The following is a 25423-nucleotide window of genomic DNA, read 5'->3' as shown; positions in this document are numbered from 1 at the left end:
GAAGAATGTCCAGTTATAAACTCCCTTATCATTAAATGCTTTATATTTAATAACTAAATAACAGAAACAACTGTTATCTGTAAGGTACTTCAATTCCTATGTGAATGCATCCGTATGAGTTATGCACCCATTTCTACACCTTTGGAAGACCAGTAAGGTAAGACTCAAGGGTAGCAGAAAAATCAGGTTGAGTTTCACATATATTGGAACATAAGTGATCTCTTTTCTCTGACTAGTGAGTTTAATCCTTTGGCTAATGATTGCCTTATTTTTAGAATTTAGAATATTCACAGCAAACATACCACTGTGAAAAACAAAAAATGGAAAGGGATTACATTTAGCAGGACACCCTAACTTTGAAATACCCAGCTTCACAATTCAATTTTAGCAAACATAATACTTTGACCTGATTTATTCACTGCCTTTGGGGAGAAAAAAGTGTTCATTTTTTTTAGGAAATGAGAAGCATTTCACTCTGCCCTGAATAGGCCTGAATATTCAAGGCACGAAGCTTGAAAAAGCCTGGATATGATCCATTTATGTAAGTAACTGTGAACTGAGACATTTAGGCCAGTGTGAGTATACCTCTGGAGGTGGACATCAGGAAATGGCATCTAACGTTCTACGTGCAAATACTAATTCCCTCAAATTTCTTAAATGTTATAGAGTTTATTATTCTTACCTCAAATGCAGCAGTGAAAAGAATCTTTTCCTTGTGTAAACAGATTTGGACAACCTCCAAAACCTATTATTTAATCTGCTAAGGCCGAACTTCCAATTGTGCACGAAGTGAGTCTCACAGAACGACGTACTCGCAAGGGTGTTTTAAACAATAAAAGGAATCCAGTGATAACTGAACTATGCATTTGAGGATATTTGAAGTTCACACTTGAGAACAACAGAAATAGGATATACTGCGTTTTCTCTGCAGTGTCTGGCAAAACGAAGCCTGTTGCTTAATGTTCACATGGTTACTGTTCCCCATCCATGAAGACGGTCCTCTAAGCTCAAAGATCAAGCTGTGATGGGTGGGCCGGGACTGAAAAGAGAGGTATGTCACCTCCCCGCCCTCCGGACTCTCCACGGAGCGGGCGGGTCCCTCTCGGTGACGGACGAGGAAACGGCTCAGCCCTTTCCGCTCCCCTCACTGGACGGCCCCAGATCTCCCCTCGCGGTTGTGCCTCGCCGCCCTGCCGCTAGGGGTATAACAAGCGTCTCCATGGCGTTGCCTTCCTTCAGGCTTGGTCTGGACTCGCCCGGGCGGCGCAGCCCTTCGCTCCACGGCCGCCCGGTGTAGGCGGAGCGACGCGCGTCCCGGCAGCACCGCCTCCAAGCGAGCGGGAGATTTGAACGGAAGAGGCGGCGGGCGGACGTGCAGCGTTAGGTGGCGAGCTTTGGGCATGGTGGAGGGTCCGTGCTGTGCCTTGTACGGAGAGAGGCTCCGCGCCCGAGTGCGCCAGGGCCAGGCGGTGCGGAGCACGCAGGGCAGCGCATCGCCAGCCGGAGCTGGCGGCACGGTGAGGGGCCGGGGGCTGCTCTGGTGGCGCGTGGGGAGGAGGGCGTTGAGGGGCGGCCATTGGGGGCGGGGCGTGGGGAAGGGGCTGTTGGCGGGGCGGCCGTTGGGGGCGAGGCGTGGGGAGGGGGCCGTTGGGGGCGGGGCGTGGGGAAGGGGCCGTTGGGGTCGGGGCGGCCGTTGGGGGCGGGGCGTGGGGAGGGGGCCGTTGGGGGCGGGGCGTGGGGAAGGGGCCGTTGGGGTCGGGGCGGCCGTTGGGGGCGGGGCGTGGGGAGGGGGCCGTTGGGGGCGGGGCGGCCGTTGGGGAAGGGGCCGTTGGCGGGGCGGCCGTTGGGGGCGGGGCGTGGGGAAGGGGCCGTTGGCGGGGCGGCCGTTGGGGGCGGGGCGTGGGGAAGGGGCCGTTGGGGGAGGGGGCCGTTGGGGGCGGGGCGTGGGGAAGGGGCCGTTGGCGGGGCGGCCGTTGGGGGCGAGGCGTGGGGAGGGGGCCGTTGGGGGCGAGGCGTGGGGAGGGGGCCGTTGGGGGTGGGGCGTGGGGAAGGGGCCGTTGGGGTCGGGGCGGCCGTTGGGGGCGGGGCGTGGGGAGGGGGCCGTTGGGGGCGGGGCGTGGGGAAGGGGCCGTTGGCGGGGCGGCCGTTGGGGGCGGGGCGTGGGGTGGGGGCCGTTGGGGGCGGGGCGTGGGGTGGGGGCCGTTGGCGGGGCGGCCGTTGGCGGGGCGGCACTGCCGCCAGTGCTTAGAGCAGGTTAGCGTGTGTGTGTAAATTCTGCCAGGTCTGGGAAAGGAGACTTCTCGTTGCTGTTAGGAGTTGTAGGGCTGCTGAAGCGTGGGAACGTTTGGCTGAATGACATGAACTTAAGAGCAGGATCATTAGTGTCGCTGACATCCCTTTCCCTTGCCCTGTAATTATGTCAGAGCCTTAACCGCAGCAAATGTTAGCTGACAGCGTTCCCCCCGCTTCCCGCCCCACACACTTTTTTTTTTGTTCCTTTAAATTGATATGCCTTAAAATACTCTTGTCTTCAACAAAATAAATTAGCCTTAGCAGTAAGGTGTTTAAAGAGATGCTGGAGCTGGAGAAAATTAGGCTTTTTCTAAATGAGGGAAGTGGTAGAATTCCTTCTGTTCACTAAAAAGGGTAAATTTTAAAATATCATTTGGCTTCAGGAAACATGGTACAAGGAAAATTACAGTATTAGTTTCCTGGTTTTAATGCTTTTTTGGGTGATCTCATAAGCCTTCAAAATTGAAGGAAACAGGACAAAGATACACATTAGTCTACAGAAAAATGAATTTATTTACATAAGTATTAGCTTTAAAAACATCACATTAATTCGATCAGCTATTTAAATAAATAATTCATGTGGCATCTCTGCTCTCAGTGTATACACGGTATGTAATTTCTCTACTAGTTTTTATCCTTTTTGTTGGCAGCATAAAATAATTCAACAGTATAAAACTGCTGGGGCTTATGAGACCTTCTGGTAGAAAAAAGATGTTAGCGTATAAATGAGCAGTTCTAGCTAATGAGCTGTGAAGATCCAGTACTCTGGTTTTGATTATGGAGGTGGCTATTTTTTTTTTCTCGTGCCTATTTTTGTTTAGCTGTGAGAAGTGTTATGCATTGCTTGTGTCCTCAGTATGTGGGATATCACCAGACAGAAAGCTGGTGTGTATTTTTCCTCCTTTTGTGTATGTAAGTTAGTGTAAGATAATACTTAAATAAAAGATCTATTTTAGAAAGAATGTAGTTCAAGATACTTGCTCTGTTTAAAAGATATGTAATCAAAAGATTAGTTTTTATAGCTTTATGTCTTTCAGGCCTTTGATTTCAAACTTAAGGAGTTATGCCCTTGCAGTTACGTAAAGAAATTTCACTAAATATATTGACAATCCTAACTTTGTACCGTAAAAGTCACCTCAGGATGACTTTCTTCACTAGCAGGCAACCGTCACAAGGCTTTTGCACTGTTTAGATCTTGAAATGGTTATTAATCATGGATAAAGCCTTGGCCAGTGCAAAAGAATCTCCATACTCATAGAGACTATTTAAGAGTCTCCATACTAGGATTAATACAAAGGCTTGCCTGATATCAAAGTGGCATCAGTTTAACCTAAAATATTTTGAAGAACAAATTAGTCTTCCAAGTCAAATTTGACTCTCAACTGAGTTTAAGAAATCCTAAGTGGCTTAAAACCAAAATAAACCTTGTTGCACATGGATTTACTTATTTAAATTTCACATGCTATTCAAGAAAAGATTTTTGCCTCAATCTCACAATTATCATTTTTTTTCTCCTTTAATAGTATTCTACCTGCTGCTCAGCATCTTCTGAGATTAGCCTTTCAGCTAGCAGGAAGAGAAAAACACTTCTGTAGACTTAGTCTAGGCTCTACACACAATGCACCATGTTATTAGCATGGCTAAACACTCCAGCGAGAGGCATTTTGAGGAGTCTGGAATTCCACAAATTGCAGAATTAACTCTTTGACAAGTATTTAGAATCCAAACTGTACCTGTTGGTTTATATCATCCTGAAAATCTGTTTGAATTCTTGACTTGAAGAAAAATGCATAAAATAACTTGATTAAAAAAATGCATTATTTCAGTTCAGAAAAGCATGGGCTAAGTTATGATATCCTTGGTAATCATGACTACCTATTTCCTTAGTAAGTATCCTCAGCTTTTGATAGAGCTGCATAAAGAGAAAAGCTTTGATGCTGTGTACATGGGAGCTGAATGAGTACTGATGCTAGAATCAAATTATTGTAATTTCTGTTGTAATTTGTGTGTGTGCGCACTCATTTTCAGATTTCCGTGAATGAGAATAAAATCCCTGCTCACAATTTCCTTATTGGACATGTTTACAGAGGCGTGGAAACTTTGGGAAAGGAGCTTTTTATGTATTTTGGTCAGATAGCTTTGAGGTAAGAGATGGAGGATGAAAAAAGTCCCTCATGCATTTAAACTGTACATTTTCAGGGGGGAATCTTCTTGTTCGTTCTTGTCAGTTCCAGAGATTTGAAAGTTAGTGTTACAAACTTCTCTGCAATCTGTCTTTAAATGCTAGAAATACTAAATAGTGACTTAACTTGTTTCAGACAACTTACTGCTTTATTCTTAGTTTAAGATATAATGTAAACGTGTATGAAAAGAACAGTTGTTCCTTGAAATGCTTTATTTTAAACAGAAAATTGCGCTATTTTAGGGACAGAACTCATAGAAATGCATACAGTTGCTTAGTATCATCTATTACAAACTGTATTTGCAATTACCTTTAGCTTTCCTTAAACAATTTAGATTCTGTATTTCAACTGTAGTTCAACATATTTCTGTACTGTAACGGTCAATTAAAACATGAATCTTAACAAAAGGTGCAGTGTAATGGCCTATTAAAACAAAAAAGAATTGTTCTTTATGCTAATTACTATAGCATAAATAGGTGAGGCTCTTACATTTAATAGATAATGCTTATATTTAATGCCTTTCTTTCACCTTCCTATATATATATTTATTTATTTATTTATTAAAAAAAAAAAAAGTCTCTCTTCTACATTCCTCTTCTACATTCAAGGCAGTTGTTGTCACTTAGTAACTGATCTTGAAAGGTGCCGGGTCATGATTTTTGATTGTTGATAACATCAACAAATACCTTACAGTTCAGTGACATATTTCCAGTGGCACTGCTGTTGTGGGAGAGTGATGGGACTGAAAATGCTTGGCTGAGAATAGAAGAGTTTACAGTGGCTGCACTCTGGATAAGTAAAGTGATATATTGGTAATTACCTGGGATGATATGCAGACTGATCTCTGATAGCAGAGGATTGCTGGTTATCGGATATTGTGCTAATATGCTTATTTCTCCAAGTGTTAGAGAAATGCAACCAGGGGGTTGATATAGAAAAAGTATACACATCTAGCTTTAATACAGAGAGTACTCCTTGAAAAGGTATATCTTTCATTTTAAATACAAAGTGACAAAAGATGGAAGCAATAAAATAAAAACAAAAGCCCCAAATCTAATATGTGATTATGCTGAAAGTCTCTAGGAGTAAAAGTTTGTAAACTATTAAAATAGTCCACCTCCCTCCAGGTGTTTCTTCTGGAGTTTTTAATCTCTTGATACAGGTGTTGGATATCCATTGCAACATTCCAAAAGACTTTTCAGTTAGAAGTCCTTCCTAAAGGACATTAGATTAGGCCTGATGGTTGAAGAAACCAAGATTTCCCTATAGATGAATTCTTAGTGCAGCTTTAGGATGTTTAGCAATTTTTACTGCAAAATACTATCTGAGGAAAAAAGGTAGTGAGAACTACAATTCCCATTATTCTCCTATAGTTCCATTGTAGCATCAACCAAAGTGTCTGACAGTTCAATTGAAAGGAATTGGGTGTCCCCTGGGAACTTAGCTGTTCATCATCTAGCTAATTATTTATGTGAAGAAACAAAACCTAACCCAAGTTCTTATTTTACATTGAGGTATACCAGTGGTTTTTCCCTGGTCACATTCCTGTTATATAGTTTAGAGAAGAGGTTAAATATGAAGAAATATTTGACTAAAAATATCTAAAATACATAAAATATGCTAATAGAAAAAAGATACTATAGAATAAGCACTTATTTTTTTTTGTTTGTTTTTGACCCTAATTTAAGGTAGAATTATAGATGATTATATTAAAGGTGGCAGTTTGTTTAAGCTGAATCATTAACAATACTTTATAAAATAGCATAAGGTGACCCTTTCTCAAGGAGTAACAAGGTGTTAGTCTTACAAGAACACTCAGTGCTTTATACAACAATCTTACAAGTAACTATGAAGACAGAACTGTGAAGGATAGGATTATGGTCCTAATCAGTTTCTCTTGCCTTGTGTGAGACTTTCTTAAACAGAGAAGAAAAGGCAATTAAAAAAAAAAAGACAGAAGCTAGTTTTAAAGGAAAAAAATAAAAAGGCAGGGGAAGTACCTGAAACAGATGTTACCCTTTTTTAAATGACTATATTATAAATTATTCGGATAAGTAAAGGAAAAAATTGTACAATAAGAAAATATTTTCAAAAAACTGTATTACTTTCAGATACAGGACTTTTTTCATGAAAAGGGTTACTGCTGTACAGATTCTGAATCTATACATAGTTTTTCAACATATCAGGAACAGCTTTTCTTGTCTGCCAAGGTTTCCTGTAAAATCCTGGTAGTTATACTGAATGTTAGTCAGAAAAACCTAGGTAGCATGTTTTCTGAAAGACAGAGCTCTGAAAGCTCTTGAATTTTTGCTCTTGAATTTTTTTTCAAGTGGGAAATGACTGCCTGGTGGAAGAAGATAATCTGGCCATGAAATCCTTTTTTTACAGTATGGTTACTGTTTGCATGACTTAAAAGTGAGGCAGGCACTTCTGAGATATTGTCATTTTACAGATAGCAAATAACCAAAGAAGGAAATCCAATTCAGTATATTTGATATCTACAAATTGATAAAGTGGGCAGTTAGTTTTGTTTAGAGAGTACAATGAGCAATAACTCCTAAAGAACTTAACCACTGGTACTGTTACTTTTAAGTAGATACTCATTTAAACAAGTGCATCAAAGTCACCAAAGGACCAAAGTGTAAAGTTTTAGGAAAATATGAGGCATTTTTTTCTGAATGTGCCTTTAAAATCACTAAAAAAAAAAAAAAAAAAAAAAAATTAAAAAAAATTAGCAGTAGAGGAAATGGCTAAAAATATTTGCAGAGGTTACTGTCCAATGATGCTAGTGAGCTGTCCCATGGAGGCCATGTTGCCACATAAGTGATACAGTTATGTGAGAGAAATGGTACTAGGCCTAGTTTCTGTAATGTGCTATTAATATAAGTTTACAGTGATAAACAATTTATTTCTAAAAATTGATAAGGTGCCTGTGTTTTTGTATAGCTGAAAGAAGATAAAATATATTGTTGACCCCAAATTCCTTAAAGTGAAAGGAAAGATTTTTTTGGCTGGAAATCATGTCTTAGCTGTTAGAATTTGATAATATGAACTGTAAGAGTTTTATTTATCACTATAATAGACTGTGCTGTTATTGAGCTCTTTTATTTTTTTTTGGGGGGGGGGAATGTTTTAAATAAAACCAGAGCCTTATAATATTGTGTGACAGGAAAACATTCTAAAAACTTACTTTTTTTTCTCCTCTATAACAATAAATTCATCAACTTACTACTAGCTGTCATTGAATAACATGTCTATGTTTAATTAGAGAAACTTTTGTACTTGTAGTTAAAATGAGAAGAGTTCCATTTTTATCTCATTTTAGCATATCAAAGTAATGAACCACAGAGGCAAAATTTTGTAATATTCTTAAGGCTCCCTAATGTAAAAGGGATTTATGCATAGAGATAACTGTGAATTATTTTCCTAGTCAAGAACTGGCACGTAGCTATGACAGCTAGTAGTTGTGGCTTTTTAGGCTCCTTTTAAATAGTGTACTGGAGCTTGGTAAAAGAAATCGTCAGCTACCAATGTGCATGCTGTTTCCTTAAAACAAATTTACAGGAAATGTTTAATGCATTTCTAATTGACAGCAGTACATGAGAGTTTAAAGCTTGCTTAAATAATAGGGGCGAGGAGGAGCTATCTAAGCCTATGTAGTATTATTTATGGAACTTGAGAACTGGAATTTGTTAGAAACAAAATTGGCCCAAATAGCTATATTAACTGAATTGAGAGAAAATAAAAAAATCTTTTGAAAGGGACAGCTTTTTGAAAATTGAAGAAAATTTAATGAATAAATGCTATTAGGAAGTTGCATAAAAAGCTGACTTACGATCGCACTTAGTGAACTGTTGTCTTCACCTGGGTATAAAAAAAATTTAAAATGCCTGTCCTTTCTGATATGCAGCAAAGAGAAAACAAAAGGAAGTAGACACATGATATGGGTTTCTTTGGTCACATGTAGTTTGATCTAGTCATTCTTTCTGTATCTAGAAAATAATCCACCTTTTTTGATATATAATCTGTTTCATTTAAGAAGTATAGAAGTAGGGCACTACCTCCATTCTTCTCTCTGCTTTCTGGGAGGCGAATGTATCAGGTAATTGTGTAATAAATACATAAACAAACCAGATGGGACAACAATCAAACTTGTCCTTTGCTTAGGTAGACTGTTCCCCAGTAGAACATGTTTTAAAATGTAAAACCTCTTAAAGCATTGGTGATCTGTAAAAGGATTGCTTGGAAGAGTCTGTTCCACTACTTTGCCATCTGTGTATTTTTCACTTTTTCTTTTATTAATTTTTAATTTACCTGCAGTTTTTCCCTTGGTCATAGGCAAAGAAAAGCAGAAAAACAACATATGGCAGTTGTTAATTACATTGTTTATGGCATTATTGAAAGTAGCTTTGATATGGTAACAGGGTTGACAGTGTGAGGACTGAAATCTTTCCTTTCTTTTTTGAAGACTTTTTGCCCCTTTTAACAGAAAATTATCTGGGGAAGTTGTCTATCAATTCTTTAATTCTTTGCTGGCGACCTTAGAACATATGGTGAAAGACTGGCATTTCAAGCAAAACTATTCTAATTGAGATAGACCAGGAGTGTGTGTTACTTAATGATCACTTTTGACATTTACGTAATAAATTCTGAAGATTCCCTGAAAATTGCTGTGTTTTGGAGTATTTCTAATTTGGGGCAGAAAGAGTTCTTCCCTGGGAACTGAGCACTATGTGAACAAGTCATGTGCTGCCATACTACTGTTAATGACTAGAATTAATGCACATGCATACTGATTTAGTTAGATCAGAATAGTTCACAATTCTTAAAAAAAAAAAAAAAAAAAAAAAAAAAAAAAGACTAACCTAAGTCTAAGGTAATACCCTTAATAACTTTGTTTTTTCTCAGGGTTCACTTTGGTATGAATGGTTCCATGTGCATTAATCATGATGGAAGGAAAGACAGAAATGGAGCACTACCAGTTTTGGAGATACAGCTTGCAGAGGATACAGTTTGTTTTTTTGAGGCAACAGTAGAGTATAGGTAAGGTAAAAACTAATGAAATCACAATGTGATTGTCACTATGTTATTAATGGAATTTATTGAAGTGCTTGGATTGCCATTGTAGAAACAAATATAATAAAAATTCCTAAACATATCATGTTTATAGTATAGCAGTCTACTATCTGTTACTTTTTGTATCAGTTTATATACAGGTAGTTTATGCAATAACTCTTTAAATAGTGTCAAGACTGAGAATTAAATTTGGATTGAATTCTGTCCTCTGATTTGATTGCTGAACCCCATTACTCCTTTAATTTGCATTCAAGTCTCAATTTCTTAACAAGGATAAGAATGTAAGGTTCTTCATATGTGACAATTATTGGTTTTAAATTTTTATGCCAAGGTTTTATGCCAATTTTCATTTTTGTTTCCTTTTTGAAAGCAAATTGTGTTACTGTTCTAGTTGGATTAATACATCAAGTTAATGTTATCCCTACTGTACTTCTCAATGCTAATAAAACTAATAGAAAGCTTGATTTAAAAGCATTTGAGGCTCCTGGATGAAAAGGAATTTGTAAATTAATTCACATACATGTTTAAAAAACATAACAGCTTATGTAAGTTTGAGACTTCTTGCAATTAATTATTTTGAAACTTTGTACTTTTTACTATTTTAAAATTAGGTTTAATTGTAAACCTAATTGTGAAACCTAAAATTAACCTCATAAAATCAAGGTTTAATACAATCTATCTTTTATTATCATGTTGGAACTACTGGACCCTGTAATCTTATAGTTAGTTATGGCTGATGGTCCAAAACCATGATATTTCCATATTCAAAATAGTTCTAAGACAAGGACCTGGCAATTATTTTTCAAGCTAACATGAACAAAAAGAGGTGATTTCTTTCTTGTGTGTTGAGCCAGATGCTAGCATGCTCCATAATACCTCTGCCTGTCATTGGTATTCTCTTGGTTTGTTCTATCTGCATATAATGATATAATGTACCATCATATCGTAAAATGTTGTATTTAAAACCATATAGGTAAATTAGCATATAATTAAAAATACTCTATGTCTTACTGTGCCTTTTCTTCCAGAAATGCAGCTGAAAGTGAGCAGAAAGTGAGAAGGATGGAAAGTTTGGATGTCTGCTCTCCAAAATTTAGCTGTTTAAGAGCAGAAAGTGAGATTAAGCAGCAGAAATCCCGCATGTTGTGTGATGTGTTACTGGATCAAGCAGTATTACCTGGAGTGGGAAATATCATAAAAAATGAAGCACTATTTGACAGTGGCCTCCATCCAGCTGTTAAAGTGGGTGAAATGCCTCAAGATTGTTTTTAATGACAACAAAATATTAGGAATGTAAATATATAATGTTTATATAACATTTTGTCATATCCTCTGAAGTCTTGTTTTTTCACTTCTTATTACTTAAGTTCTTTTAAGACCTTAAACTCATGTTTTATCGTTATAATCTAGGATATTTGTTTTATGCTAGCTGAGATCGTTTTTGTTTTGCTTGTTTGTTTTTTGTATTCTCATATTTCTTTGGTTTGCATCCTCAAGCAAGTGTCTGCAAACTTCTGTGGAGAATAAAGTCTGATGTTTGCAAATGAGTCTGAAATTATATAGACTGTAAAGCAAAGCTGATGAAAACAGTATCTGGAAGTCTACAACATATATCTTTTAAACATAATTTGCATAAGAGATTTCATAGGATCAGTCTGGATTTGAATCTTATCTAGAGTTGTATGATGATATCCATTCTGAAGTGAATGGATATTCATTACAGTTTGGGGAAGGTTGTCAGTGCATTTGCAGCAGCTTATCATTTCTAAGACTTAAGTATTGCTGTAGAAAAGAGCCTATCCATTCTGGGGGAATGTTAATGTAAAAATGGCACTGCTGCTATGCTTCGTTTATTTGAACAAAAGTTAAAATTGACAGGAGCTAAAGCCTTCTTATGTATCCAACACCCAAAGCTGGATGAATAGGTTAGGAATTGTGCTTGTATGCTTTCTCTCAATCAGTGTTAATAACAAAACAAAAGGGTAAGTGAACTATTCTATCCTCCACAGCGTTATCAATACCTTGTTTCTGTGGACTTTGAATGCTGGTTCTGTTGAAACTACAGAGAAATCCCTTCATTAGTCTTCTCTAAAATATCTTAAAAAAATAAAAATAAAAACTTAGAAAGGACATCCTGGAGGTTTATTCTAATGTCCTTCTCAAAGCAAGACTAAACTTTCACATTAAATCGGATTGTCTGGGATCTTACGCAGTGGAGTTCCAAAAATCTCAAGGACAGATTCCACAGCCCCTCTGGGCAAACCACTTCAGTGCCTAGGTATTAATCAAAATGCATTGGGGTGTGTCTACCATGTGAGCTGGCAGAGGAAAGAAAAATATGACTTAGAATTTTGATATTCTTAACAAAAAAGTGACTTGATATATCTCTCTCAAACTGTCGTGCCTTTGGCTCAAGTATTCTTCCTGAAGGTCTCTCATGGGAAAGAGCCTATCTAATGGTAGTTAAGTTATGTCATTTCCCCTAGGAAACCGGGAGGGAAGTAAGAGTTATTAACTCCAAGAAGTTAAAACTCATGTTAGTGTCCTATGATCAGGAACTCTTACGTCAAATGTAGAGGAAGACCACTGAAACTTTTTTTTATCTAGTGTGCCTTTCAGCAGTGAGACAAAGTACGCTATTTAGTATTCACACAACGAGTTTGTGTAGAGTTATATGTGTAAATATACTATTTTACTGAGATATTACATAAAATATGTAGCCAGAGAATTCATTTTAACAGGAAGCCATATAATTCCATATTTGCTGAAGATGTCTGGACAGCCAGTGTATTACAGGTGGTCTTACTATTGCTTAGCATACTAATATTGTAAAAAATTGTGTTTGTCTTATTCACAGGTTTGCCAACTGACGGATGAACATATACGTCACTTGGTGAAAATGACACGTGACTTTGCCCTCCTTTTTTATAAGGTAAGGCCTCATGTTTCTGAGAAACCTCCAAAACTTGGCTCCAGCGTGTATTTAGTTAAATGTTACCTTCTAGTGGAAACAGTAAAAAGATGCAACAAGACAAATATTTCAGTGAATAAGAATCTTGGTTTGGGTGCTATTAACTGTGAATTGTCAAATGGGGGAGAGGTGGTAGAGTGTAGCCTGTTTTAAACACTGCAGAACCTTGGCACAGTTGCAGCAGATGAGTTTGACACCATGTTGCCTGGTGAGTGAGTTCAGTTCTGCTGTGTATGCATTGCAAAGGCACTCTGCACATGTCAGAACTGATGTACATTGAGCACATGTTTACAGGCAAAATAACTAAACTGTAAAGTTCATCTTTCAACACGAAACTAAGAATTGCCTTGGAAGGTGATTGAATTAATATAGCTTCATTTATGAAACTTTGAAATAGTAATTTTTTGACTAATAAATGGTAACTTCTAACAAGGTTAATTTTGTATAGTTAACAGGAAGTCTGCCCAGGTATAGAAGACAGGAGCTTAAAACTGGTTTCGGAAAGTAGTTCGCAGGCATGTGGGAAGTGTCCTGGTGAGATGTTTGGCTGCCAAATGCAGCTGATGAATAGGGTGCTGAGATTCCTGTCAATGTATTATTAATCATGGGGAAAAGCCTTCTATCAGGCTTTCTCTATCTTTCTTGTAATGAGTTGAATCTTGATACATTTTAAACAACATTTTTGGTTGCTGGAGGGGAGAATTCAAGGTTCTTCAAACTGCTACAAAATCAGTAGCATTTGTTTCTTCCCCTGAAAACCAGTAATTCCTGGTTCATGGTGGCAGTTGCTCTTTAACTTTAAAAACAGAGGATTCGTAGAGAAAACGTAAGGTTTTGTTTGGTTTTGTTTTTTTCCTGTTTGCAGAGAAATAAACAGTAGCAGTGAAATGGCTGTCTGTTTCTCTCAGCATTTGTTTATGAAAAGCAAGCAGTTAGTCTTTGGAAGGTAAAGAGAAGAGCACTTAGTTAATTTTCCTAATGCAGCCTTTCTGTCACAGAGGTTAAAACTTTAACTGTTTAATACAGTTTAATAATAAAAATTTAATAGTAAAACTGCTTAAATTCCTGCTTCTCCCCCAACTCACTGAAGAGAAGTGTTCAATCTCTCCAGGCAAGGGAAATCTCACTCTCCATACTGGTGAAACCTAGCAGTAAAGAGATAGCACCAGTTCTGCATTAGCTATAATACTGAGACCTTTAGATGTGCAACAGGCTTTTGGAGTGACAGTAAACAAATAGCTTAAACTTCTGTAGCTCTGTTTATCTATTTTCAAAATTTTTATAATCTGTACTTACACAATATTTGTTCTTTATAAATATTATTCTAGTAATAATACTGTATTATTATTTCAAATAATCCCTTACAGATCCAAAGATGTGCAATCTTATTGATGTAAATAATTGCTGCTTTTGTTTGGCTTTTAAGTTACTGAGTGGTGGCTCTACAGATAAGAAATTAACTCCAACCTTTAGGAAAAATCCATGAAAAAACAAACTGCTTGTCAATATTCAAGCAAATATGTAATAGAAATACTTTCCAGTTAAATTACTGGATAGTGAATTGTACTTTCAAAAGCAGAAACAGCTGTCATTCAGCAAGGCTAATTAATATGGCTGCAGCAGAAGCAAATATGTTGAGCCACCTGTATTCTCAGAAAAATCCATGAGTCCTCAAGCATTGTGGAGCTAGAGCCTGTCAGAGGTGGGCTGGTTTTGCTAGGCCAGCTCTGATATCATCTGATCTGTGCTTATGGAACTGAGACTACGGTGCTGATTCTCATGTAACTGTCCAGAGCTGACTTGGCTCTCCTACTTTCTTTTCTATTTGTTTTTTTCACCAGTTTTATCAGCCTATGATGACTTCATGCAAATTTTCTCATGAGATGTGCTTGTTTGTCAGCCTTCTGGGGGCTAATTAGATCACATGTACTAAACTAGTACCATGCTTCCCTTAATATGACTTTCTGCCACAATCTAGGAAGCTTGGCGTGGCTCTTCAAGGGCCAGCTTGTGTTTTGCATGGCTTGTGCTGATGTGAAACTTTACTGGGTTCAGGCTGGCTCATATGGAGTCTCTGGAATATGGCATTGTGCCATTCTCCAGGTTTTGGGAAGTTTGATTAACCCAGATTGTAGTGTCAGGCCTGAGCTGCCTCTGGGGGGCTTTTTGTTGATTTTTTTGTTTGTTTTTCTTTTTTTGTGCTATGCTATGTTGCTGCTTGTGAAATTCCTTGGGAACACTCCAGCAGGGAGTAGGTCAAAGACTGGTGCTAAATCAGCCTTAGCTGATCTAGCCAGACTCAGGCTGGAGCCCTGGCATATGTTTGCCTGTGCCATGCAAGTATGTTTTCTGGTTTTGTTCTATTCTTTATTATGTGGAGAATTCCAGACTCTAGTCTAGATTTGGAGTCAACTCTTCTTACATAAGTCTGAAGTACAGGTAATAGCATTTATGAGTATCCCTTAAATGTCTTTGTGTAGTAATTCAACTGTCAGTTTACATATGGAGGGGATTTTTTGCCTTTCTTTGGCCTTTTTTTAATGCTGACTTCAGTTGAAATTAAATTTTTATTGGGTCTTTAACTTGTATTCTAAATATGTTCTGCTTTAGTGTCGCAAAACAGGTTCTCCACTCTACAAACACTACAAAGTATACAGGTGCCCTACCTGTCATCAGTGCAATGGGAAGATCACAGTATGTCGTTTAGGAGAGAACGACAGGATGACCTACTTTTGCTGTCGATGCCAAAAGACTGATCCCCAGCTTGTCAATCTGAGGTATTGTTGTCCCAAAATCTGGGTGCTATTACCCGGTGTGCAAGCAACCAATAGACACACAGGGTCGAGATATTTGTTTATTTCATTTCTGCACAGAGATGGGTGCTAGGTGGTAAATCCACAAAGCTAGCACACCTTCTCCTCCTCTCATTCTTGATCTATACACACTTTTCAGGGAGTATTTTATACAAATCTTTCTATTGGTTACAATTTCATTACCTCAGGTAATCGCTCTGCGCTTGCGCTTTCACATTCCTGTTAATTAGCATAGGAAGCGAAGAAGAGGCGGTAACATCATTATCATGTCATTTCCATCTCATTATTCATTTAGGGGGTGTGAAGTTTAATATGTTAATAAGCCTTAATGAACCTAAGGTCACTTCTGGGTTATTCTGCTGTTTTTGTCTTACCTACCCCTCGCATTCTTCAAAGCGCTGTGGTTTCATCAAGGTTCTTTAGCTGAAGCTGGTTATCCTTTGCAGTACTGTTTTTCTCTCTCCCTTGTCCTTGAGTCTCATTAACTATTTGCAAGGTTTTTCTCACAGTATCTCTCTAACAGTATGGCTGTGATTCTATAACACTTGAGCATAGTTGTTGTCTGAAAAGTGCTGTAACAGCAAGAAAACATCAGTTCACAAATATGGTGGATCCTTGTGCATTTAATATCCAAAGTTTCTTGACTTTACAAAAATAAATATTTTGGCATTTACAAGTGTTTAAAACTGGTTTCTTGATACCTATATATTTCAAAGGGCCTAACTTCTATTAAATAGCTAGTACTGTAACCAAATGTGGGAAATGTATTGAACAATTCATAGTACGCAGAATTATGCACTGTTTCTGGAAAAACTGCACCATATTCTTGATATTATCAAAATAATAGGCTTGAATGTTTACATACCACTGAGTTGAATGGTGGAGGGAAGAAAGAAATGTGTGCCCCTTTACAGCCCCCTCCAATCAAATAGGAACAGCTAGACAGCTTTGCATCTGTGCTATTAGTAAAGTGTGCCACTGAATGTTCCATGTGAATTGTGCTAGCAGCAACTTTTTTGCTTTTTATTTTTAAAAAAGCACAAAAAGCATTTGATACCACACAGAGGCAAAAAGTAATGGTTTCAGAAGAGTCTTACTCACTCGTAAACACTTACATTGCTCTTGAAAATTTTCATCTCAGGCCTCAGAAGCTTGCTTTTTTATTTTGAGCTTTGTCAGTCTAATAAAACATACTGTTCTGTACAAACTTTGCCTTCATTATTACATACATTTTTGGGTGGAGGAGGGGGGAGAGGATAAGATTTACACAACCTGCAAATCCCTCTCCTGCCCCCTTCTTTTAAGACAACTGTAACTCAGATGGCTGAAGGGATTCTTGCTTAAGATTTAAAAATCATCCTTGAGCACAGATCAAACAAAGAAAAGTCCAGCATGGAAGATAAATATTTCACATGCTGATAACCTCAATTTGCTATATTTTTCAAAGGTTATAATGAGAAATATTTTGCAAGGAAGTAAGAGGACAACAATGTTCCAATGAGTCAAATAGAAAATAGTACAGGAAAAAATAATTTCTCCTGTCTCTCTCTCTGTCTCTCTCTCTGTCTCTCTCTCTCGCAGAAAAGTAGCTATGGTAGACTTAATTTAAAAAAAAATCTGTTGCATTTTTTTTTAAGAAAACAATAAAACAGTGGTATCTTCCAATTAAAAAAATGTGGTAAAAGTAGCTGTAAAATAGTCATTTTTAGTGATATCCTCATCATAATGTCAAATTGTTGTATTCTGCTGGTCTGTGTTTTCTATTATGCAGTAGCTGTTATCAAAGTATGTTTAACTCAAATGGCCACTAAATGCTTATCTGCCATTTCAAGCTTTTCACGTTTCAAGGCCAAAAGGAGCCATTGTGATCAGACTGACTTATTGCATGCAGATCATAAGCTGTAGTATTTCACCCAGTGGGTTCTTGGGTCAAATTCTGTAGCTTATGATTTTACTCACTTGAAAATATGAACAAAACACCTATTATAAGCTACCTTATCAAATCAAATGTACCCTGAATCTCTAAAACACGTTTTTTCCCCTATCTCATGATAAACAGGTAAAACAGGAAAACATACCAGATTACACATAGGATATGCTGAATATAAACAGTCTAGTAATGCATCTTTGATACCTCAGTAGTAGAAATGATTTAATAATGTGAAACTATCCATTTTTAATACAGACTTACCACTTAAGCTGTTTCTTATTTAGCTGCAGTATTTTGGTGAATGCTGCTGTAATGTCTATTCTAGCTCTTGACAGCACAGGATCTCTGAACTGTGAGCATTTCTCATTATTGTCCATACCCTTCTTGCTGAGAAAGATGTGGTAGGTAATGGATATCCCTACCATTACAAAAGAAGCATATCTTGGAAGCCTGTTGAGAGTGACAATTGCAGAATAAATGACAGGTCTGACGAATATCTCAACAATTCCCCAAAATAGCATTTTATTTTTTAATTGAAATATTTAAATTTTTAATATTAAAAAGTCTCCAGAATGTGCATAATTTCATGACAAGTTATGCAGAAAAATGTTTGAACACTTATCAACCATAGTACTTTAAAATTCTCATATATGCCTTACTGATAACAGTTTCTGTTATATTTAATATGCTAACAACATCTGGATATTATGGCAAAAATAGTCCTTGATAACATGCAATGATTGCAAAATAGTAACTATGATTCTCAGCAAATAAATCTGCCAACATGAGAAGGTGCTATCATTGAACATGACCGAGCACTGGAACAGGTTGCCCAGAGAGGTTGTTGAGTCTCTGTCCTTGGACGTACTCAGAAGCCGTTAGTACACAATCCTGGGCAATGTGCTCTAGGGTGACCCTGCTTGAGCAAGCCAGGGGTGGACTAGATGACCTCCAGAGGTCCCTTCAAACCTCAGCCATTCTGTGATAGTTTACAGGAATATAAATACAAATAAAATCTATTGAAGTGTTTGTAGTACAGCTTTGGCTCACCAGTCACAAGTAGGACATTTCTGAACATTTCTGACATCTTTCCTTTAATGAGAGGAGAAAATCATGAAGCAAGAAAGAAAATTCTTAATTTTGAACAGGCTCCTAAATGTTAAAAGTATTTTAGCAAATGGTGACACACAGGACAAATCTTCTAAGTTTAAGGTTTTCAGTTCTGTTGGCTGTTACGATAACACGACCTAATGGCTATCATTTAAATGATAACCAAGAAATTTGTTTGTTATATTGTGTGAATTTCTTTGTATCAGCCTCTGGACAATTCTTCATTCGTTAATGCATTTATTAGCTAGCATTCTGTAGAAGCAAAAATATTAGAACAATCTTAATTTCTCCCCAGATTTCTTGCTGCAGTACTTGAAAATGGTACAGAATTTGAGAAAGGCTGGAGTATTGTGCCATAGAGTATAATGGGACAATAATTAGCTTTCTGTCAACTTCAGTTTGAATATTTTTATTTATATTACCTCTCCAGCATTGGGGAAGATTTGCCCTTTAGGTAAAGAAGAAGATCAAATTCTAATCATGACATGCTGTCCAAGCTCAAATAGACAGCTGTAACAATGCGTTCACTAGCCCTGTGTCTCCCTGTACATAGTGGTGTAGGGTAATTTGTAGAAGAAACATCACAAAATGCTAACATCATTCTTTTTTTTCACAGCAAGCTGCCAACTAGAAATAGCTTAATTGGCTGGGTATATGGCAGGGGGTCATGTTCTAATGAACATGTAGCTCAGAAATCTGAAGAAGAGTGGACATGTATGCGCTGTACCCTAATAAACAAGCCTTCTGCTAAAATTTGTGATGCCTGCTTGACTTCAAGGCCTGAAGGTATTGAAAGATAGTTTGGAACTTGGATTGGGGGGAGGGAAGAGGATTGTATATTTGATGCCATTTTCAGAACCATAAAACTATAGAAAAGTGCCTCATAGGTAAACTGTAAATCATTTTTATGTAACTTTCACTAACTTTAAAGCCAGATTTTGGGAGAATCTTATGGAACCAATCATGGTAACTGTCTTGTCTTAAACTAAAACACTAAAAATGTCCAATCTTCTAGCTTTGTGTGCAAGTGAGGATTCTATGGACAAGCAATTTCTGCGACCCTTTGTTTTTAATGGGGGAAGGAGTGAGACAAAATGCCGTTCTCTCATTCTTTCAACTCCCCTTAAAGTCATCAAATGTTTGCAGCATATTTCTGATAGAGGAGAAAATTGCTGTGAGGGGAGGGCAAAAATTTCTATTCTTTCATGTGAACAAAAGCACTAGGAGAGTGTATTTTAGAACTCTTTGCAAAGGATGAGTCAGGGTTTCTTATGGGCTAGGTATATAGGCTAACTCCAAGTTCAAAATAGGGATGGTTCAGGACTTGCTTCCTAAATTTGTTGTTTATCTCTTACTGAAGCTTTACTGCTACTACCTAGACTCTCATTGAGCAGCAGCAGCAGTGTATGAGACACAGAAAGTGAAAAGAAAATGGAAATAGAACTGAATGAGTAACATACTCATTCAGTATGTCATGAGTATGACAGCCTTCTGTCCAGATTTCTGTTTAGAAATGCAGATATTAAAAACAGATGAGTGAAGTAATGGACTTCACCTTGGCCCTGAAACCTGTGTGTGGGTTTGGTAGGTTTTTTTGTTTCGTTTTTTCAAATATGAAGAGCAGAGCTTAGTTTTCTCTTTCACTTTCTGTAGTAAAAGTGTTGTAATTATTCTGCAGTTGGATTTACAGGAAGTTAGGTGGATCAACACTCATGCTCAGAGACATTTGAATTGTTCCATGTATTCCAAGAAACATAAGTCTAAAGGTGTGCATGTATGTGACTTCTTAGAACTAAAGCTGATTCTATAACAGCTCTATTAATTGAAACTCTTCTACTTTAAAAACTAACCCTCCGCTTACTTCTTGCTGTGCCTACAGAATCACTCAATAAAGTGTCAGAAGTCTGCATACTACAACTTAATCTTTTATTTTTCTAGCGTTAATTCTGCAAAACTGAGGGAAGCTACTTTTCAGTAGTATACAGGCTCTTCATATTTGAGAAGAATTAATGCATCTATTTAAGCTCCAGGACTGATTGTTTAAAAGTTCTTTTGGATTTAACAACGTGACTTAAAGTATATATGCTGAAATTGAAATTAAAGATCACAGATTCTCATAGCTCTTGAGGGTACTTTGAGCCATACTTTTCAAAGTGCCAAAAACCTCCCAGCCTGCTTGAAGAAGCATCTTAGGGTACTGATGCCTGTTTTTTACAAAATTAGTTTAAATTGTTTCTTTAACGTAAGTGTTGATTCACTCGTATGAATGGAATGGTGTGTATCAAACTCCTCTCTTATTCCAGTTAAACTCCCAGTTTCCCAAGCCAGGAATCAAGAAAAGTATATTTTTGTGCATAGCATAGGATTTGTTGCCAGCAGAGGCTAATCACCTTGTTCTTTCACTGCAAAATCAGTGCCAGAAACCTATAACCTTTAATCTGCACACAGACTCAGATTTACCAATCAACATCTCTCCTAGAATTAATACTCTTTGCTGGATCTTAAAATATATAGCAACCTCTGCACAGCACAGATCTCTAAAGCTTTCTATCAAAATCTTGTTCCATTTCTTTTCCCATACTACTTCTAAGTTTTGCTTCTTTAGCTATATGCTATTACTGCAAACAGGCTTGGAATTTGAAAACTTGTTAGATTTAATGGAATACTATTACAAACTTTTTTTTTTCTTTAATAAGATTTTACATTGTAGAAGTGTTATCTGAGTTGGGGGGGGGTTGTTTTGTTTTTAAATATGGCTTTGCTTATGTCTCTTATCTTACAGGCATTAAGGTTCCCTGTCTTCCATCCTCTCCTATAGCTTTCAAGTATAGAATTGTCTTCCATCCTCTCCTATAGCTTTCAAGTATAGAATTGTCTTCCATCCTCTCCTATAGCTTTCAAGTATAGAATACTCTTCAAATCTAGCCCTATTCAAATAACTGTAACGTTATCCTGAAATACACAATGTTGGCTCCAAAACTGTAATAGCTTTGGTAACTGAAGAAATTTGGTGTTATATCTAATCTGTGACAGGTTTTACGATCTTTCAAGATGTAAAGTAAACAGAAGTAAATTCATTGTTTCACTCTGTGAACAGTTGTAGATTATAAATATGATCTATAGACTTGCTCTACACAGATGGATTATAACCAATGTTTTATTTTTCCTTAGTTCCAAAGATAGAGAATGATGAAGATTCTGTAGCCTTTAACAGAAGCTTAATGAAGTACCCTTGTAATGATTTTGGAAAGCCAAGTGTAGAAATAAAGATCAACAGGAAAGCTGCATTTGGACATACAACCCTTGTCTTAACAGATCTTGGTAGCAAAGTTGTTCTGAGAAACAATACCCAAATATCTGATGGACACACTCAGCATGATTCACCAAAGAGAAATTTGGATCAAATCCAAAATAATGGATACCAGTCAGGGGGAAGCATAGACAAGTACTGTTCAACAAATGTCACGGCTATGGCTTCATCCTCCCATCAGCAGCCTCTCTCTTTCAAACCTGTCCAAAAGAAGCAGAAAACTGATCATATATCCTCTGTTCTCCAGCATAATATAGGTATCAGGTACGTTATTCTAAAATGTAAATAAGTCTTTTTATAATCACATAAACAAACTTTATACCTGAAGACTAATGGAATACTGTAGGGTTCGGACATTGGCTTCAGATTTCTGTCAGAGGTAACTTATTCCTGGGTAACTAAAATTACATTCAGATTTCAAAAACACTTAATGACCTAGACTTTTACTGAAAAAGTCCTGATTTTGGCATCTAGCCAGTCCTGTTGTTAACTGAACTGCTGTTCATAGTTCAGATTTTTACATGGAATAGCACGGTATAGCTCTAATCAGTAAACTGGACCAGTTCTGTCTAAAGAACTATCTGATCACTGCTTGCATTAGTGATGTAGTTGCTGTATTCTTAGAGAGATCTTGAAATCATTATGAAAGATTCCAAAATGTGAACTGATGTCCCTCTTTAAAGTAGACAGGTGATCTTTTCTTACTATTTTGATCATTAATTTGTTTTCCTTGTTTAAAGAGATGGTCTTTAATCCTTTACTTTTGTTATTTGCAAGAGCATATATGCTTAGCATTTTTACCTATTGCAACCTAAAGAGAAGAGAAACAGATCTGTGATGGGAACTCTGCTAAAATGCTATCTATCTGAATATTAGAAGCACGAAAGATAAATCTTTTTATCTCACTTTAAATGTTTAAATTCTTACAGCATAATGAGAGTAGCCAAATGACTGACTTATTCTAATTAAAATGACTTGTAAACTAGCAGTTTTCAATATTTGTCCATGGTATGAACCTCTGTACTGGTAATTTGAAGAACCTCCCAATGCTATTTTCTCTTAATCTTTCCCTCATCCTACATGTAATTACTTGACTGTCCACCCATCCTGAATTTTTACAGCTACACAGCCCTATTCAGACACATCCATAGTCTAGTTAAGAGAAATTTGGTGAGAACTTACTGAAGTTGTCAGGAAGAAGACTGGCAGAGATCCACAGCAATAATGGGAGTGCAAAGTTGATAAAATTAACGGTGATGAATTATATAGAGTGAATGTGAAAGACATTCATGATATGCTACAAAATTCTTGGTCATGTATTTCTTCTGAAATGTAGAAGTATTTTTCACTGCTGAAGCACCTGGTTGTGAAATCAGATCTTGCTTGCTGGCATACTAGGCTGTATGAATACAGATTCTCCTTACGCAGTAAAGGGCCACAGAGAACTGAGGACGTAGGCAGGATAATTGAGACTAGAGGGAAGCACAAAGAAAATGAGACAGCAACAGGTAGTTATGGCAAGTCATCAATTTAAACATATCTACAGTTTGAGGGAGTTTGTTTTTTTCTGAAGCTGTGCCAGAAATGTGTCTCATTTTAATGAGATGTTGGAAGAAAACTTTGCTGATGTCTACAGGACTGTCACCTTCCAGATATAAAACACAACATAAAGCTCCTAAGCTGAAAAACTTAGCAAGAATGGAGTGAACTAATTAATCTTTTCTCTTTTTACTGTGGTTTCATCACTGCTTTTCTGCTCTGTAAATAGATTAGCAATATCTATTTCAGAGATACTAACCTTTTTTAAAAATTGTAATGTGAAAAAGAAGAGCCTTGTGAATTGCATTCAGATAATCTCTGGCTAGTTCAGTCATGAGGAATGAAGACAGAAACTCTATCTCCTTCAGAGAACACTTCCACCTGCTCAGCTAGATTACTTTTTGTCAGAATACGATTTGGAGCATTATAGTAACTTTTTATTGAAGAGGATGTGAAGCGCATCTGTGAAGCGCATAAACATCTGTGACCTTCAGTAATTACTTGATATTGTTGTGCGTTTTTTTCTTCCTCTTCTGAGAGAATTCTTTTAGTGCATGTTGGAATTTGGGAAGGAGGATACAATATAGGGACTATGATTTGTTTTGCAGATGATTGTAAGAATATGTTCAAATAGTTTAAAACAATAGTTAATGATAGGGAAAACTGGTATAGTACCTAGAAGATGAGCACAGAGTTAAAGTTGTCTGTTCACTCCTAGGAATCACTCATCTTTACTTAAAAGCACAATAGTGTGCATTAGAAAAGCAAGCTTGTTGGCTGCCACTGTGTGAAAAAGTACATTGAGTGTGCTATCCTAACAGTAGGAGAAAGCATTCTTTGTCTGGATGTGGTGTTGGTACTCCCTTTAACATTATGCAGAAGTAATTTTTTAACCTGTCATTACAGCAAACATCAAGTTAATATGACAGATGGTATTTGTACGTTAAACACGGGCCATCCTCGCTGCACTAAACATAGCCGCCTCTGCAGCCTCAGAGTTGTGAGAAAGGAAGGAGAAAACAAGGGCAGACAGTTTTATACTTGTCCTCTACCCAGAGAATCTCAGTGTGACTACTTTCAAGTACGTATAAGATTTCGGAGTCTGTTTTCTAATAAATAAGATTATATGCCATTTCCTTAATTCAGTAGGTCTCCTTGCTGCTCACTTACCCTAGTCTCTGTAATTGTGGAAAGATATAATCCATTTAAAGCTTAAGGTCATTTTGGATACTTTTGCACACTGAATTGAAACTGAGAACATAATGGTAGCTATGAATGAGCAGTTTATTATTTACTTCTTATAGCTTTGAAGGCAGGCATCTGCTTGTACAAATACTCAATCTAACTGAGTGCAAAGTAGGAGAGATACATAGTAGGAATGTTGATTGGAAGGGACTTCTAGAAGCTGTTTAGTTTAACCTCCTGCTTGAAGCAGGACTTTTACCAACACATATATCTGTCTAGCCAAAATCTTGAAAACCTCCACAGACGGAGATGCCATAATGTCTAGCTAACTGCTGTGCTAATGCCTAATGAGACTGTTCCAGCTGCAACTTGTGGCCACTGCTCCTTATTTAACTGAGAAGAGTTGTCTCAGTCATTTACTATCAGGCAGCTGCAAATGAATTCAGGACAGTAATAACTGTGACACCTTAATTTTAAAGAATGTGTGTGTTCTAAAGTTACAAAGTTAAAATATTTAACACTAATTTATATGTAGTTACAATTAATGTTACAGAAAAATTAAAATCATTAATCACAAAAGACAACAAGTTGTCTTAACTATCAGGAGAAGTACACTTACCTGCTAAAGCCTCCTCTGTAGATCTATTTCTGTTACCAATTTTAAAATAAGGAATTCATAGCCATCACATACACTAAAACTTATTTCTTTTGGCAGTGGGCTGATTTGAATTTTCCATTCTGTAACCATGGGAAGCGCTGTGTTATGAAGACTGTGTTGAAGATTGGTCCCAATAATGGAAAGAACTTTTTTGTGTGCCCTTTTGTGAAGGAAAAACAATGTGGCTTTTTTCAGTGGGCAGATAATGGGTCAGGTATGCAGATTATTGCTTGATACTGAAATTTTCACCTGTAAAATGACATTCTGTAGTTATTTGCTCCTTAGGATGTCTTAAAAGTATTTGACTTTTTTAGTTATTATTGGGTTTTTTTTTTCTGTTTATTGGTTCATAATGA

General features: G+C 37.3%; 1 protein-coding gene and 1 long non-coding RNA gene across 2 annotated transcripts; one reads left to right on the top strand and one right to left on the bottom strand.

The window, feature by feature from the left end:
• The first annotated feature begins 1305 nt into the window (after window positions 1-1305).
• NEIL3 (nei like DNA glycosylase 3) lies at window positions 1306-25423 on the top strand. The gene is made up of 10 exons (XM_062575784.1): window positions 1306-1517; window positions 4321-4436; window positions 9384-9518; window positions 10580-10793; window positions 12409-12483; window positions 15133-15299; window positions 18992-19161; window positions 21547-21949; window positions 24131-24305; window positions 25125-25423. The coding sequence occupies exons 1-10, from the start codon at window positions 1401-1403 to the stop codon at window positions 25299-25301; spliced, it is 1749 nt and encodes a 582-aa protein (XP_062431768.1). The 5' UTR covers window positions 1306-1400; the 3' UTR covers window positions 25302-25423.
• On the bottom strand, window positions 21536-25332 carry LOC134140489 (uncharacterized). The gene is made up of 3 exons (XR_009958406.1): window positions 25029-25332; window positions 22868-23157; window positions 21536-21885 (listed from the first exon to the last, which is right to left on the bottom strand). It is a non-coding gene; the product is annotated as an uncharacterized LOC134140489 (long non-coding RNA).

The sequence above is a fragment of the Rhea pennata genome, chromosome 4 (assembly GCF_028389875.1).
Source record: "Rhea pennata isolate bPtePen1 chromosome 4, bPtePen1.pri, whole genome shotgun sequence".
Taxonomy (NCBI): domain Eukaryota; kingdom Metazoa; phylum Chordata; class Aves; order Rheiformes; family Rheidae; genus Rhea; species Rhea pennata.
The sequence above is the reverse complement of the archived record's forward strand: the minus strand, read 5'-3'. Positions and strand labels throughout refer to the sequence as shown.

Excerpts from the sequence above, each read along its gene's own strand:
- NEIL3 (XM_062575784.1), top strand. The coding sequence starts at position 1,401 with ATGGTGGAGGGTCCGTGCTGTGCCTTGTACGGAGAGAGGCTCCGCGCC. Across the intron at positions 15,300-18,991 it reads CCCCAGCTTGTCAATCTGAG|CAAGCTGCCAACTAGAAATA; the intron begins GTATTGTTGTCC and ends TTTTTTTCACAG. Across the intron at positions 19,162-21,546 it reads CTTGACTTCAAGGCCTGAAG|TTCCAAAGATAGAGAATGAT; the intron begins GTATTGAAAGAT and ends ATTTTTCCTTAG.